Source organism: Netta rufina (genome assembly GCF_964035555.1).
Source record: "Netta rufina genome assembly, chromosome: 4".
NCBI lineage: Eukaryota > Metazoa > Chordata > Aves > Anseriformes > Anatidae > Netta > Netta rufina.
In genome coordinates, this window is record NC_140127.1 from 607,582 (window position 1) to 625,553 (window position 17,972).

Consider the following 17,972-nt stretch of genomic DNA (forward strand, 5'->3'; position numbering starts at 1 on the left):
ATAGACCCTAAGTCTAGTGACTGATCCCTTTAACTATTAATTATTTCACACCAGAGCTTCCTTCTACTTAAAAATATTTCACACTGTCAAAGCATAGTAATATAATGGTTGATCAGCACTTGTGTTAGTACTGTAAAATACCTGTTTAACAGGAGGTAAGACTGTTCTCTAAACTGAGGCTCTTCAAACCTCATTTTATTTCAAAATGTATCACTACAGCTTTCTTGCATTTCACTGACTTGAAAGTTATAAACAGTTGTCAGGAATTTGCTGACTTATTCACAAGGTGTCAGAGCTGAGAGGGAACAGGTGATTTTTATGTCACTATCCTGATTCTGGAACAAACTTCTGTCTGAGAGACTTACCTTCCCACATGCAAGTTAATCAAGCAGTGAGCTAGACAGCTGATGAACTCTTGATCATGATTTCCAGGTCCCAAAATTAAGTTTCTGTTCACAGTAAGGACCCTCAGAGAATCAAGGAGAGCCACTTGCTGAGGAACAGTTTTGTGGGCTCTTGAGAACTGATACAAGATGGTCCTGTTCAGGCAGTGATAAATAGCATCCAGTGATAGTCCCTGAGATCTTCTTTTTGACTAATAGAAAAAAAACAAACAAAAAGCCCACGCATCATCAGATGTCAGCTGAAAAAATTTACAGGCAGATAATCTTTGCACAAATTGATCCATGCTGTTTTTTCAAAATAGGTAGTGTCAATTCCAGGGATTTCAAGGGCCAAATTGACACTAATAGATGCTGATGCACTTAAAATTTGAACATCTATAATAATCAGCCTATTTTCATTCCCTCTCATTTCGAGCAGCAGAAGTCTTCAACAGTCTCCAATAAAAGACCACAAAGAAGCTTTCCAAAAATCTCCTGAGGTGAATTTAGGAAGCTTTCCAGGATTTTAGAAAAATAATTTCATCTAAAAGCAGTTTTAACTCAACTGTCCCATAATAAAGCATTCCACACTGACAAGATATGCTAGGAAAGCTCATTAAAAAGTGAAAGAGAAGAAAAAAAAAAAAAGGCATACTTATGAGCTAACCAAAGACAGGCCACCAGCACGTGAACAATTACAATCTTGGAGTGTTAGCTACCCAGACTGCACAATTAGCAAAAGGCGGAATCCAAGTAGTACACAGGCTGCTAAGTGACATCACTCCATGGATTTTATCATAAATAGTGAAAATGTTTTTTCAAGTAGGCTAATAGGAGAACACTGTTACCTGTGCAATGAGTTGGATTATGAATTCCACAAGAAGTTTGGATTCTTTGTTGAACATGCCCTGCCAAAGCTTATCAACCACACGCTGTGTAAAATAAAACACATTGTTCACCAGAACGTGGTAGCTTCCTCCACTTGTTATAGGCAGAGATGCATCTTCACCTACGTAACAGCAAAATAAAGCTTCTTCAGTAAAAAGAAATAAGTATATTGGCATTAGTCTATGCTTTCTACTTCTGTAAAAGAGAAGAGTCAGACAGTCAAGCTAAAGCCTAGTCAAAAAGCTAAAGCCTTGTCATAGAATCATAGAATGGTTTGGGCTGGAAGGGACCTTTCAAATGATCTACTTCCAAATCCCACTGCAATAGGAAGGGACACCTTACACCAGACCAGGGTGCTCAAAACCCCATCCACCCCAGCCTTCAACACTTAGAGGGATGGGGCACCCACAACTTCTCTGGACAGCCTTTTTTAGTGCCTCACCACCTTCAGAGTAAAGATTTTCTTTCTTATATCCAATCTAAGTCTACCTTCTTTTAGTTTAAAGCTGTTACACCTTGTCCTATCACTACAGTCCCTGATGAAAGGAGACTACAAAAGGTTTTCTGTAGTCCCCTTTAGACACTGGGAGGATGCTATAAGGTCTCCCCCAAGCCTTCTCCTCTCCAGGGTGAACAACCCCAGTTCCCTCAGCCTGTCTTTACTAGGAAAGGTACTCTAGGCCCTTGATAATCTCTGTGGCCTCCTCTGAACTTGTTTTAATACATCCATATCCTTATTGTGCTGGGTCCCCAAAGCTGACCATAGTACCACTCCAGATGGGGGTCTCACAAGAGAAGGGCAGAGGGAAAGAATCACCTCCCTCATCCTGCTGACCAAGCTTCTTTTGGCGCAGCCCAGGGCATGGGTGACTCTGGGCTGCAAGCTCACATTGCTGGGTTATGTTGAGCTTCTTGTCAACCAACATTTCCAGCTCCTTCTCCTCAAGGCTGCTTTCAATCCATTCTCCGCACAGCCTGTATTCGTGGTTGTCACTTACCTATGCTGATCTTTGATGGTAAGTAATCACTGGAAATTGACAGTGAAAAGACCAAAACGAGAGGGACAGGTAACACACCAAACACCCTAGAAAATACATTGCGCAGTTTTACACTTACCTAACTTTTTGCACCTATCTAAAAGGAAAATATTTGACATAGAATTAAAACCCAACCTGCTTACTGAAACTAGTAATATCTTGTGCAAACCAGGGTGAAATATAAAAATCTCTGTGGATATTGCTACTGGCTCTTGTTTACCATTTGGAGAGGTATATTAACCATCAACATTCTCAAATGTTTCTTTTCTGGATTCATGTCTGACAGAGGACTAAACATCACCTGAGACTGTTCAAGGTAGACTGTACTTTGTGTGCGAGTACACTCAATTCACAACTTGAGACTCACCGCTTGGATTACTGCTTTCACAGAAGGATGCCAGAGAAGTCTGCTCCACATTATTTCTCACAGAAAAGCAGCAGGTACTGATTTTGCCTGAGGTTCACTTAGATTTATTAATTTCTGGCACTACTTGCACACAAAGTGGCTGATTGCATCATACATGGAAGAAGCCAGACAAAACTTGGAAGAAGAAACACCAAGGGAAACCAAAATTGTGCTCCTAGTGTACATAAACTACTAACAAGGACTTCTATGATGAATACAGAGCAGACTGATAGCTCCTGGCAAGTCCAGCAGGCCACCATGAAATCAAAGCAGGCACCTGAGCAGAGATACTCCAACAGGCCACCTCACAATCATCTATACCCATGCTCTGCTGGGTCAGCCCATCCTACTGACATCTAGCTTAAAAGCTTTTCAAACTCTTCCTGAGCATTTCTTTGGTAGGTGGTTCAATGAAGTACTAATCCCAGACGACTTTTCTGGGCTGCTTCTACAAAAGGAAGAAAAGAAAACTGAGGTGACTTTTAAAAACCTACGTCCCACCCATAAGAAATTGACAAAAGCTCCAGATCATCTGCCAAGGCAAGAAGGACAAGAGAGATAATTCTGAGATAACAAGACTCAGTTGCATTTCTTTCTGACACGACTCAAATTTGTCAGGTTTCCATATCCAAAAGATTCACCTAATGCAATTTCTTTTTAGAAACTCTTGTTTTATAGCTTTGGCACAATAGAGACTCAGAGCGAACATGTAATTGTAGCAGTGCCATTTACACATCAAAGGAAAGAAAAAGGGCAGAACAAAAAATATGAAGGCATTAAATTTCTAACAAATTAGGTAATTAATAAAGAAAAATTAAAATTAATATATATATCAAAAAACTTTCCCTCAAGTCAGACAGACTGATAATTAAGCATTGCCATATTACCCAATAAAACATCAGCTGCAAGTAAGTGGTCCATCACGCTATCCAAAACATACGTCTGAAACTCCTTCTGCTGTGTTCGTGTTGATCTTTCAGGGGAAGCCTGATTCAAGAGACACAGTGAAAAAATAATGAGCATCTCTGAGGGAGCAAAAAGGAAGAGGAGGTGTTATAGGTGAATTTTTGTTCTTCTTAAGTCTCATGAACTATCATTTATTTTTTCCACAGTAATTTATCTCCAGTAAGTCTTGGCTCTATCTAAAAACTTAGGGATGGACATCAGGTATACATCAGCTGTATGCAGTCTTACAGTGAGCGTTACTCCAATTTCTACCCAGTATATTTATTTTCTGCCCATCTATACCAGTAACTAACATTGAAAAACTGTGACAGATTAAAATAGCAGCAAAGCAACTGAAACAGAATGACCATGGTCTCAAATATGCTTCCCAATGTCCATGTATAAATGCATCTCTTGAAAGTTTATTTATTTATTTATTTATTTAGCTTTATGACAGCAAAGAGACACCTAGCTAACTCAGGAACTTTTAAGATTATGTATAAGCATGCTCTAAAATTCCTGCAGCTATTGAAGAAGCCAGGGAGACACATAACAAAGCATAACAAAGAGCTAAGTCATAGGAGAACATGGACTCCTGAACTGAACATTTCAAAAGACAGTCTGAAGAAGGTGTGGATACAGTAGTGCAGTTAAGCAGCAATTGAACTCCTCCTTGCCAGCCTAAGCATTACGAGAATGCTGCTTTCCACACGCGTCACCAAATTTAACAGAGAGTTTAACAGAAAGATTATGTAGTAACTCCATGAATTTTTATAGCGTATGACACCAGATGTCCTGGCACTTGTTTTTCTCTAACACAAATAAAACTGAGACATTAATATTTCTTTAGGGATTGGTAGGGATTTTATATTTTGAGCAAAACTAATACAGCTGTCCCAGGCTAATGGAAGTATAACAAATGAATCATACTCTGCAAGAATAAAACTTGAGGAAAGCTGCAACTTCTCATGCTGCACTGTTGAACATCGACTGTTGCAACCCACTTCCTGCATTTCCAGACAAATGGAGTTAGTGACTAAGATGACAAAACAATAGCTCCAAAAAGAGCACAAAATATAAACCAAACCTTGACACAGCGTACTCAGTTACATGCGTGGCAACTAACAGAGCCATTTGACTACCCAAATGAAAGCTACGGAGTCCACAAACATAACTGATAGTAGGACTCATGTGGAGGGAAGAACACAGCGTAGAAAGGAAAAAAAACAAACAACAAATGTCTGCTCAAAAAAAAAAAAAAATTGTCTGCTCAATCATTTCAGGTTGTCACCAATACATGCAAATGCCAGGAGGAAGAAAAAAAGTCCAGAAAGCATTCTGAAAGGAAGGCTGAGAAAAACAAACAAAAACCTCTGGTGTTTGCTTTCTTAGGTTTTCCAAAGTATTGACAACAGCAAGCAAACTTATTTATGAGCCAAGAGCGTTCCAATTTTCTAACTCTTACTTCATGACTGTTTTTAAGATTCCATTGAATGGTAAGGTGAAGATAAATAGAAATATTGAGGAGAAAAAAGGGTTACACTAAGTTCAAATCATAAAAATCAGATTTACCTCTAGCAAAAGATCTACCAGTGGAGTCTGTTTGCTGGCTGGTGTGAGACATAAGTTATCAATGATCAGTACCCGCATGAAGTCAAACACAAACTTCTTGGCAGGATGGTTAGTTAGGTACGTCTTGGTGCCAACATTGCAGTATTCTGACTGGCTCCTGTTCATGCCAGAATCAGTTGCAAAGGCTTTGAACTCTTCAGCTGGGGACCCAACTTCATCATCAAGATCAGACACCTGTGAAAAACAATATGTCAAAACTCCAGAGCTCAACAGATTAGCAGCAGTGCTTTTGCTCTTCTATCCTTTACATGTCTTTCTATGGCCATTCACTTCATATTTGGTTTCCTAATAAACCTTTTTCAGCAAGATTATGTTCAGTATCAGGTGCCCAATATACAACATGCAAAACATTCAAATTCTAGTTTCTAATTGACGAGGAAAAAAGAAATCAGTAAAGGCTCACACAAGTTACCTGAACCAGAGATCACATATCACATGGGAGATGCTTACCAACAAGAACTTCTGGAGCAATTTCTAATTTCTACGCAAGAATACAGATTCTCATAGCAAAAAGACAGAAGTTCTGAAACAGTTAGCAGCTAAAGCAGTAAACAAAAAAAACACGATAGAAGCTGACTGAAAAAGGCTATCAAGTTTGTGTGATAGAGTAGCAAAAGCAAACTCACCCTTTTTTTAATGCAGTACCTTCATCAGAGTGCAATAATGAGTAAAAGCTACTTTCCCAGTACTGAAGATGATCATGTCCAAAAGAAATTAAAAGGAGAAAGTATTTTTATGTAATGCCTTCCTCCAGATACAAGAGGACACAATGACTTCCCTGAAAAAGACTTATTGCATCACCAGCTTCCATACAAAGTAACCAAATGTTCTGAATTTTTGTCTGCTTCAGAATGAGAAAATTCCCAAGAAATGAAGAAAAACCCAAAGATGTAGACTTTCTGGATTTAATGGCACATCTGAGAAAGGCTGGAAGATCAATCAAGAATTTTCTCTCAATGCTGAACTTAGGTTAACGTGTTTTGTTGCTATACTTAGCATTTATTTCATATGGAATTGAATAGTCTACCTCATTTGGATAGACAAATGCTGGAGAAGCAAAAAGATTTGGAGTCAGGAAAGCCTTCAAATGGTAGAGTTCAAATTGTCAGACAGACAGACGAAGTTTCACCTGTGCACTTAGTACTGAAAGGACTAAAAAACTACTTGGAGATATGCAAGACTGTTCTAAATTCTTTACACAGGTCAATGCCAAGTCAGCATTACAAGCTTGAAAATGGCACTTTCCTTTCTTTTTTTTTTTTTCCTCCAAGAACTCCTATCATCTACTTCAAGTGCAAAAATCAATAATCTTATAAGACTCTTCGACATATATCTGTAAAAACTGATCATCTGTTTCTATTCATAATAGAAAAGACAGTATTTCAACAATAAATATTTTCTACAGTATTTTATCATTATCTTCCCTAGTTATAGCATTTGCTAACCAGTCAGCTACCTGTCTTAGTGCATGGATGCTCTTAGTGCATGGATTACTTTTAGATGCCAGCTAACAATAACAGTTTATTTCTTTCCCCTTCATGGTCTAGAAATAGCAGCGCTTTTCAATAACACTTAAAGTATATGTAAATTAATAACCTGTAATAGTTCTGCTTAAAGCGGCAATGCAATCAAAGATGAACTCACACCCTTTTAGCTTGAACTCAGCAGTTACAGGTCAGATAGGAATATTTTTATTGGATAAGCCCCCAACAGAAGTAGGAGGAGAAAGCATTTTTCAATTTTATCACATCTTCCAAAATAGAGAGGAGAAAGACAAGCTGACTCTGTCATTTTCCTTCTGTAAATCTGAGCTAATTTGATTCCTGTACATGAAAAAACTGGCCTACTAGAAAAAAAGAAATGGTATACATTCCCCCTAAAATGAAGTTTCAGGTATCTTTGTGCAACAACAGTTGAGCATGCACCCTCTCAGTTTCAAAACCCAAGTACAAAATTTCCAGCCCAGCCTTTAAGACCACCCTTTTCTGCATGGCAACTAGAGCTTTATCTTCACATGACTATTAATTGGTCTATCTTCAAAAATAGCATCCAAGGGAAAAGAAAGGGGAAAAAAAAAAAAAACAACTCACTGCATTTCCTACCATCTCAGAGTAAGGTCTTATGTTGAAAGGAAACACAGTTGCTGCCAATGCACACAGGAACTCTGGGCTCATCCATAAGGAAACGAGGTCCGGCACATTGTGATACAAATAGCGAAAGAACTGCATCAAGGTGACAGGATATTCTCGAAGCCAAGAGCCTTCTTCCTCAGACTGCCAAGGCTGGGTTGAAAAACAAACAGCACGTTAACATAGATGGCGTTAATCGAAGAATACTCATTTCAGAAGAGAGACATGGGAGGACGACTGATAGGATCAAGTATGCCAAACACATTGTCAAACATGCAGTTAAACACATCATCAGAGATGGGATGAAATGTGATCAAACATGGTCAAGTGCTTGTTCAAAGAGAGCAGAAATGTGTCTGGTTGCCTGCTCAGTCACATGTCAGTGTCCAAAACCAGAACATGTCAAACATACCAGAGAATGTGTCACAACACATGGCCAAACAGCTGCCTAGAAGACATGACTGAAGACATGCTGTTCAGACACCTGAAGTGATGTCTGATCAAACATGAACAGACTATATGCCTGTGCATCTAACCAACATGTGACAAATGAGTTGCTAACTGTGACAAAACACTTGTCTGGGCACATCACTGTATGATAAACACCTGACCACATGTGACCGAGCATACGTATACAGTTTTTAACACATGAGCTTGCAGAAGCCATGCAAACCGCTTTTCAAGAACATATGTCCAAGCCTGTCAGACATGTCACCGTGCCATGAAATCATAAGAAGCAGAAGTGAATGACAAATGTGACAAGAAAAATGTAATGAAACAGGCCAGAACAGGTTGCTACCACATGAAGAAATGTAATCAAACATGACTAAATGTGATAAACACACGGCAGGAACACATGGCAGCCCAACACTTGACAGTAACCTCTACCTCAGCATGTATTCAAGCATGTCACAAGGAGGAGACTGAACACATCTATGTGGCTAAGAACACGTGTTCTAGGGTGATGACTCAAAATACGTTGCTAAGCATGATCTGAATCGTATCAAACAAAAACCCAACAGCACATCTAAACATATATCAACTGGTACAGAGCAACACAGCAGGGCAAGAGACAGCATGTCTCTGAGCAGGTCAAGAGCATCTGCAAAGTGGAGGACCAAAAAGGACAGAACAGGTTGCCAGCAGGACACAGAACAAGTGTCAATAGCAATGTGTACCCCCAGCACATCATTAGATGTGCTTTCTACATGTGTGTACTGGTCACACCTGGATATGACAATACATGAGCAGCAAGTAGTCAACGCTTCCCAGAGGGTTTCACAAACGTGATGACCAAGCAGGTAACATCTAAACAGGTACTACTTGGGAAATGTTTCATGAGATCTTTTTCAGCAAATCAATGCTCTAGTTCCCACATAATACAAAATTTTCCTACTGAGAAACTAACTTTGACTACATTGACACTAGATTTAAAAAACAAAAAGAACACACATTTTTCTGGCAGTTAGTTCATTTCCTCCAGCATGTGGCTATTAATAGTCAGGGGACTTCTCAAGCACAAAAAAATCAGCATCTCGCATTGCTCTGAGCAGATGGGACAGTGAGTCTAAAACATTCCCCTGTGATGTTAATCAGGGAAGTAATTCAGTCATCTCTGCCAAGCATTTTTATCCTTCTGATCCCTTGTCTTGCTTTACTTGCAGCAAAACGTAAAGCTTAGCCTTTTTGTGAAAAGCACTGCTAATTTTATGGTCAGTAATATTTCCACAGATAATGAAAAACAAAGTAAGATAAGAATAACCTCATTACAATGTTTTCTTTTTACACACGTATTATGAGTAACTCCCAGATGGGTTGGTTATGATAGTAACAAAAAATTCACATTTCTAATTTGGCTTCTGACCACATGGCAGACCCAAGCAATTCCATATATACAAATATGTACAAAAAAATTCTATTCTTACAGAATTCAGCATGCTCCTCAGCATTCCCAATAACAAGAAGGCAGCTTCTGTGCAAACACTATGTACTGAAGAGGTAATGGTGCCACACGAGGCAGGAACTCCAAATATAAATGTCCAAATAGAGTCTAAGTCAAACTGTAAAGGATGAAACAGAAAAGACAAACACTTTCTGCAGTGCAATTTGATACTGCTTTTTATTACATCTATAACACATTCATTTGACAGTGTCTAAACAGTAAAGGTTAGAGGATGTGAAAAAATTCAGCCCCTACAACTTTATGGAGAGATCACGTGTCATGTGGCACTGAAGAACTTCCTTTCAACCATGGACAAACTTAACTGCAGCTCTCACCTTCTCAAGGTATTTAAGCCTTCTGAAACAAGAAGCGACCTGTCAGCACAAATGCTGCACCATCAATACTTGCCTTTGGCACATCTACTAACAAAACCCACATGGTGTCCCACAGGAAAAACATGAATGAAACAAATACACTACACTGTATTTTTCAGTAATTAAACAACAACAACAAAAAGCCATTAGATGTAAGAAAAGGAAAAACTGCCAATCTCTAGCATTAAAAGCTATATATTAACTGCTATATATTTTAGGTAGTTGCATTTGATTTCAATTTAGCATTGCTGTACTTCAAACACTATAAGCAGAAGATGACCTTCATGACTCTGCTTTCCCACAGCACAGTGTTGCCTGTGCTGTCTAGTTCCTCTTGAGAAAATAAGCAGGCAGAATACTTTCTGGTCTATAGTTTTCACCTTCCCTTTACCACCAAAAAACAGATGTTAGCACTGTTAGTATCTGTTCTAAACAGGTACACTGTAAACCTGTAGTGTGGCTTTTCTCCATAAAAGACTACACTAAGGCTTCCTAGGTTTCTGTTGAAGACTATTTATTTACATACAATTAAAACAAGTTCAAAATCAACCTACACAAAATGCTAATACACTTTTATTTTTCCACTGAGAACTAAGATGTCTCCCTTAAACCTTTCTGTAATAAGTACCCTGTTTTTTTCTGTAACCTTGTGAACACTCCTTAATACAGTAACTCCCTGCTCTTAATAAATAAATAAATGCTCCCTTCCATGTCACCCTGGCTCCAGATCAGACCAGAAAGAAACTAGCTTCATCTATGCCATACCAGGCTGGCTTCCACGTACTCCCACCATATCTTGTCCTCCCACTCCTGCACAGAGCAGCACAAAACAAGTTGTACTGACTTCTGCGTCAGCTGCTGGGGACTGGGGTTGTTAATCCATAATTTCTTAGATGACAGACAGAATTACGCTTACATCTTACTAGATAATCCCTACCTGGGACCCCTGATTACACTGGCTGCTGATGACAGGTGCACTGACCTGCAGGTTTTCAGGCAGTTCAGTGACTGGCTGCTGCAGGAAAAGGGCCATGAGGAGGAAGTAGAGTGCAGGTACATTAGTATGCTTAGGGAGAAGGGACTGCAGGACAGGAAAGCCCGGGAAATGACATGCATCCCGGTTAATCTCCCGGACTGTTGATCTGCCACCAGCGCTCCTGCCAACATTGAACCCTGAAATAAAAAGACAAAGAGCCAACAATGTTAATAGAAAAATGCTTGTGAAGCTCATTCTTAAATCAAGTATTGAGCTCAAGAGGGTACCTCCACATAAATCTAACACTGTAACAATGGAAAACTTGCATACTGGTTATCATACATATACTATGCAATTCACTTCAGGTATCTAATTATTTAATTACTACGACAGGAAAAAATTGCCTTCCAGTACCACACCACGTAGATAACCCTGCACTATGAAGACTGCTTAATTCTGTTCCAGACACACTCAGATTCATTTGTTGACTGCTACCAGAAACTCAAGATTTTTAAGATACCTCAGCTTCTGAAAAAAAGTTATTTCACTATCTGAGAGGAAAATCACACCTTAATCTCTGGAATTGAGTAGTTCATTTAGGTTAACAACCAGCAATCCCACAGCTGATTTAAGTAAATGGGCTGCTGAATGATTTCCATGCACGCTTCACAGGGATCTTGCTTTAGCTGCTTTGTTACTGATCAACCAGTATGAAGCACCAAATGCTCTTATTTTTATCTTAAGTGTTGCCAGAAACACAAAACACCTTTTGTGACCCTTTTGTACTCAGTCATTTTGTTTCCCCTTTGAACATCACATAGAAAGTGCAGAAGTGCTCATTTTGCAGTAAGTACAGAGGCAGGAAGATAACAGTCTCTGGGTCAATGCAGACCGCCAGATATTTTTTTCTGATGTTGCCAGAGGTAAGGTTGGTCAGGCTGTTTTTGTGAGGCTCTAATACAGAGATGGTTCTCAGCAGAAACTGACTACTTAAAAGAATATATATGAATTAAATTCTTGCCACAAAGCCACACTTAACTCTATCAGTAAGCTTAAACAAAAATGGCTCTCAGATGGTTTCAGGAGAAGTCTCAGAGCCAATGTTTTGCAAGGCAATAAAAAAAAAAAAAAAAGAGCATGAAGATTAGGTAATCAGATAAGTCATTGGCATTTGATGAGATACAGTTTTAGAATTATCTTGTTCATCACAGTCTAGCCTGGCATCAGTTAAATTGATGTTATAATACAAAACCAAAAAGGACGACTACACACATTCTCCAACTGTGATTGCACATCTAATTTAGAAAGATTATGTGGACTGAAGAAAATTATGTTATGGGACATTTGAAACAAATCTCAAATAAAAAAATAAAAAAGTCAGTGTCCTAAAGTATCAGTGGGATTAAAATTTTAAGACATGTGCATGCAAACTGAGAAGCATTTGTAAGATTTAAGACCTGAATCGGTAGCTAAACAACAACAGTTGCTACAGTATGTTAACAATACATCTTTGCACACATAATATGGTTTCATAAAAAACTCTGCTGAAACTTTTGTAGTTTATTATTGATGCAGAGAATCATGATATATTGCTTAATACCCTGAGAGGTATATTATGGAAAACCAGTGCAAAGAGACTGACTTCCTACAAAGGTCTAATAACCTAATAATAATGCTCTAAGAATCCACAAAGAAAATCCTTAATAAGGGCCAAGGGGGCCAACATGAGCCCAGGAAATCATGAGAGCAAGCTAGGCAGAGGAAATGAAGGACTGAGATGATGCTTTGCACACACAAATTCCCAAGGAAGAACAAATCCCAACTGGTGTATCTACTGGCACAGAATTCACTAGATAAAGCAGCACAGATTTAAAACTGCATGATACTATGACTAATGTAACAATTACATTTTTCTTAATTAGTTTGCGTGTAGCACCTTGCAACAACACGTGTGATGCTATGCTACCTTAGCATTTAGGTCGTTATGTGCCTGCCCATGGGGCTTACTTAACTATACATTGATGGTGACATGACACCAATTGCAGTTCAGCTATGCAGGCTTTGTGCAGACAAAAAGCTAAGACTGAACTGTAACAATATCTGTGCAATGTCAGCTGAAGGGCAGTTGCTCTCTTTTGCTTAGCAAATCTAACTCTTAATTCTAAGGAAAATGAAGGGCAACATCATCTGATCAGAGCAGAAACAACAGTAACAGAAAGGATGTATCCATCTGAGAGTTTTCATACTGTACCTAGCACAGTACCAATCTTATTGGTCAAGACTGAATCCGTCTGATCAAGCCAGCCTCCACCACTGAGACCTTCCTTAAATTTAATAAGGATGGACTGATTACTCAACAAGACCACAAGAATTCGCATGGCAGCTGTGACCGTGGTGGAATGCAGATGTTCTTCCATGAACATCATAATCCAATCAAAACCCAGGGTCTTGACCAGTTCTTCACAGGCCCTAATAAAGGGGAAAAAAAAAAAATCTGTGTAAATGCTTCAACAGTTCCTATGAAATTACACAATTTAACTAGTGAATAGAGTGTGGACCGTATAATTCTCTCCTTTGAAATTAAAAACATAATATCGTTTCTAGATCTAAAGTTTTTTGTACTTACTGCAAATTAACAGCTGTCTTCTCTTTAGATGTATATAGAAGTTTCAGGAGTATATCTAAAAGCCTGTTCCGCAGGAGAATAAGGTTAGCTGAAACAAGTCCTCCAAAATCATCTTCTGTTCCTAGACATCAAGTACAAAAAAAGTTAAGCAAAATTAATGTGAATTAAAAAAAAAGAATTAAGCAAAAATTTTTTTTTTTAGAACTCCAACCATTTAAATGCTATTCATAAATTCCATACACAAGTAAACTCGATATGTTCCTACTCAGGTCAAGAAAAAGCCATGCTCTATTGTGGACAGCTTGCTATGCTTGACCTGGCGCACACTGCCAAGGAATGTTTGGTGCCCCATTATCGTTGTCACACAGCATTTGGTCGATTTGAAAGATGGGCAGAAGGATAGCACAGACAGTTATCTAAACTGAGGCGGTCCACATTAGCTAAGCCAGTTGGTTCCTGGCAGGCAGATGCATAAAAACTGACAAAGGAAAGGGTGTGGAAAAAAGGGGATTCATAAAAACTCCAAACAGTTGGCTAAACATTATGCAATCTGGGATAAAATAAAATAAAATAAAATAAAATAAAATAAAATAAAATAAAATAAAATAAAATAAAATAAAATAAAATAAAATAAAATAAAATAAAATAAAATAAAATAAAATAAAGCTAACATTTTCTGGCTTATACAAAATGTAAGAAATGGAAGAACAATTAATTTCCTTTTCAATCAAGTCAGAACCCGAAACCCCTTATCAGTCAAACACACTTCTTCCAAAATGTGCTAATACACACAGCTCAAGGTTAACTTCACTGCTATTCTTTAAATCCCTCTATTAGTACCTTACTTTATGTAAGGAGGAGCAGGTTTTCCACAACATTAAAAAAAAATTACTACTCAAGCGGAGACACGCAAAAAAGGAAGACAGATAAATGGACACATACTGGGCCAGAGATCTGTGCCTAAGTCACAGACAAGAAAACAAAGCATCTTCAAAGGCAGCAATACAGCATAACTGATCAAGACCAATAACCTATAAATCTACTGTCCTTTGCCTCAAGCTTCCCTTAGCACTCCTGACACAGTGTGCCTTTCTCCCCATGGTTCTCTAGTGTCCCTGGTAGACAAAAAGCAGCACAAGCTCTGCTTAGCTTAGAAAAAAAAATAATATGGCCAGCCTGTAGAGGGAACATGAATTTGGATCTCTCTCCTATACCCAAGACATTGTTTTTTACTGAAAAAGTTGTTGGAATTTCATCATCTCTGAGAATGCAATGACAGAAAGTGTTCAGAAAAAGGAGAGACATGTGAATGATAAATGTGCAGATCACCTAACCTTGTTCTTCAGGAAACAACATGAATCAAGCTAACTGTGCAACAGAAACCCTGTTCTTCTCTCTGGTCCCTGCCTACCTGCATTGCAAGAGATGCAGAAACTTAGCATCTTAGAGCACCCACTTGAGTTATTTGGTTCAAATCCACTGCTGGGTTAAATCATTTGGACTAGGGGAGACTAATCAAATCGACAACTGTAAAAGCTTCTTTCCCTTAAAGAAAAAGGTTAGAAATGTTCTCAAAAAATAAACAGAAATACTCTTGAAGTACGGATATATATACATACATATTATATATATATATATTTAAGGAGGAAAAAAACACCTTACACTGCGTGAATTGTTTTTCCCATTTCTCCACATGTGGAGGGCACACCTACCAGATGCACCTACCAAACCATTCTCTTTTCTTTTTTTCCCTCCCCATAACAAAACTGAGATGCAAAACTGATAGGAAAGAACAAGTGGGTGAAGCAGAAGGACAACATTCAGTATTAAGTGAAGGAAAACAAATAAGAGCGCATGGGTTTTGCACCGCTTTGCATGCAATACACAAATCTCAAGTTCCACAGTTAACCTGGCAGCCATATTATAACTAAAATGCATTGCTGTTAATGATACTGTTGTACATTTTAAGTATTTAAGTACAGAAGAGATCATAAACTATTTCTCTTCTACTGCTTCTAAGGCATGCAATGACTTACCGCTGTCAAGCTTTTCTTCATTGTTTATTTCCATGACTACAAACTTCTCACAGACTGCAAACGTAGGTAAAGTGGAAGAGATGAACTGTCCAAACCTTGACACACACAGAAATAACATCATGCATTGATATGACAGATGAACTCATATCTATCAATAATTTCCATCTAATGTAAAATCACAACGCTAGTGAAAGGGCATTATCCAAAAGCATCAACTTTCCAACACCTAAAAGCTGATAAAAATAGCCTCAGTGTAAAGTTACTCGCCCAAAACTGAAGTAATGTACAGTAATTAATAGAGTCTTGGCAGACAAGTCTGTAGTTACAGGACTTGACAACTCTGAAATTCAAGAAAGCAAATGTGGAGATACCTCCAAGTCCTAGTAAAATGAACACCACAAGTTAAAGAACAGAACAAAACATTGTTCTTCAACTTTTACAGCCGAACAAGTATTACTTCCCAAAAAATCATTCATCTGGTATAACATTCACGTCTACAGCTTCAGGTGATATAACAAGGTCATGGTTTTCAAGAACAAGATGATGATATACTATGAAAAGAAAGGAGACTGAATACATTCCTCTTTGTTCTGGAAAAATCCTCAACAAGTCCTTAGTTACGGTAACTTATCTCAAGTTGTAAAATATGTTTCATTTTTATTTCCAGGAAGCAAAAGAAGTTATGTCAGAACACTCAGATCTGTATTGTAGAATCTATTCCATCGTAGTTTAAGCACAACATCTACACTGTTTATTCTTGAATTACTCTCTGATGCTTTCAAAAACCTTTAATTGTACTTAACATAAGAACCTGAAATTATGACCCATTCATACACAGGGAGTATCTAAGCCTGGCAATATTTTATTCATTTCCATTATAATCAAACAGGAGATGAAAAAATTAAGTTATCAATGAGTTTAACTTGTTTAAAAGGACTTCAAATACTCCTGTGTGTATGAGTTGCAACTATTAATGTAATTTTCAGTCATAATTAATAGTACTATAACTGACAATCTTAAATATTTTTCTGTAGTCATAATTTAGAAAAAACATCTTTAAATTAGCCTTTAGTGAGAGAGAGTAATCAAAACTGCATTTTAACTGAAGTATTCTCATATTCCACCTGAAATAAAAATCAGTATTTAAAAGTGTTCAGTATGTCACACCAACAATGGATAGCATTAATGCTACCTGCCTGAAAAACACTACGCCAGTTTAATCATTCAGTTGTATTAGTTGAGATATAAACTGAATTTAATAGAGAAATCAAGGCATTACCAAAACTATTATACCTATGCACTCAGTCACTTAAAATAAAATATTCAGTACATAAACATTTGACATTAGTTACTCCACAATAGTATTGTCGCTAAGTACTTTTAACCAAGGTCAGCAACATAATAAGAACACATAAGCCAGAATTAACATAGGTGTGGGCTACCTGAGCAAGTCGTAGCTGCTGGGGAAGCCTTGAAGCAAAAAGCTCAGCACATTACTAATTGCAGCAATAGTAGGCTGGGACAGAGACGTATCTCGAAGAGTCAAGAGCAGTCTTGGGATAAGTTGGAATTCCCTCATTAACTTAGCATTCTTCGCTGCTTCACTGAAGGAAGGAAGGAAGGAAGGAAGGAGGTGTCATTTTAAAACTAGAGCTCCCTCTAAATATTACCTAATCCTGGAAGTCTCACCAGTACACCGGCATCAACTTATACCTGGACTCTGTGAGAAGTTCGATGAAGTGCTCAAATAATGACAGATGAAGCTCATAGGGTGCATGAAGCCAGACCTGAAATAAAGAATAAACAACATTAAGTTTGGCACACAAATCCAGTTCAAGACTCAGAGGTGACATTTGAGCTTCATACAGTGAAAGTTATGAAAAGCTTGAATAGAGTAAAACTTGTTGCCTATGTTACTATTTACCTGGCCTGATTGCAAGCCTCTCAATTGTTCCTTCTTCAAATTCACTTGTCTGTTAAACATACTAGCAAAGACTAAAGAAACACACATTGGTACCCATTGATAGTCTCCATAAATTTATTACAGTAGAATGTTAGAGTTATAGACAAAAATGTTTATCACTTTCTGGAATTCTTCTTTAAAGAGGTCGTACAATGCCACTAGCTCCAAAGGAATTATTAGAGATTTACAGCACTGATGTGAAATGCTGAATGGGACCAATATGATGATTTGGCTGAAGCAAAGATTCTCTTTGTGAAATTGACTGTCTTCTGCCAGCACTGAACTCAAGGCGTTCCCTGATTTTTGTTTTGTGTGGTGTTTTGTTTCATCCATTTTAATCTTTACCCAGAAATTTCTGCACAGCATTTTCAACAATTTAGATCTACTAGCAAAAAAAAAAAAAACAAAAAAAACAACACACACACACAAAGAAAAAAACAGCACCCCAAACTATTATTCAAAAGTAGTAATAAAATACATCAAGTCAGAAAACTCCAAGTTATAATTTAAAATCTTAAAATTGGCTTGCTATTGAAGAAAGTATAATTAATATTTGTGTTCAGGTGTGTAAGATAGTCTGAAATGAAAGTTTCCTTGCTTTTGCTGTTCTTTAAATATTATCTACAATGATCAAA

The 17,972-nt window shown here is 37.9% G+C and overlaps 1 protein-coding gene across 6 annotated transcripts in view; it reads right to left on the bottom strand.

Moving 5' to 3' along the window:
• WDFY3 (WD repeat and FYVE domain containing 3) overlaps positions 1–17,972 on the bottom strand; it is a 190,932-nt gene that overhangs the window by 37,898 nt on the left and 135,062 nt on the right. For 3 of the 6 annotated variants that reach the window (XM_084286230.1, XM_084286229.1, XM_084286226.1), the window contains 12 exons: positions 17,088–17,161; positions 16,817–16,978; positions 15,375–15,469; positions 13,339–13,459; positions 12,964–13,181; positions 10,674–10,909; positions 9,346–9,480; positions 7,382–7,573; positions 5,232–5,465; positions 3,602–3,701; positions 1,232–1,392; positions 366–595 (listed from right to left, as the gene is read on the bottom strand). In XM_084286230.1, coding sequence (XP_084142356.1) covers positions 366–595; positions 1,232–1,392; positions 3,602–3,701; positions 5,232–5,465; positions 7,382–7,573; positions 9,346–9,480; positions 10,674–10,909; positions 12,964–13,181; positions 13,339–13,459; positions 15,375–15,469; positions 16,817–16,978; positions 17,088–17,161 — 1,958 coding nt within the window. The remainder of the gene's footprint in view (positions 1–365; positions 596–1,231; positions 1,393–3,601; positions 3,702–5,231; positions 5,466–7,381; positions 7,574–9,345; positions 9,481–10,673; positions 10,910–12,963; positions 13,182–13,338; positions 13,460–15,374; positions 15,470–16,816; positions 16,979–17,087; positions 17,162–17,972) is intronic. The other 3 variants (XM_084286227.1, XM_084286231.1, XM_084286228.1) reach the window with 2 other exon arrangements.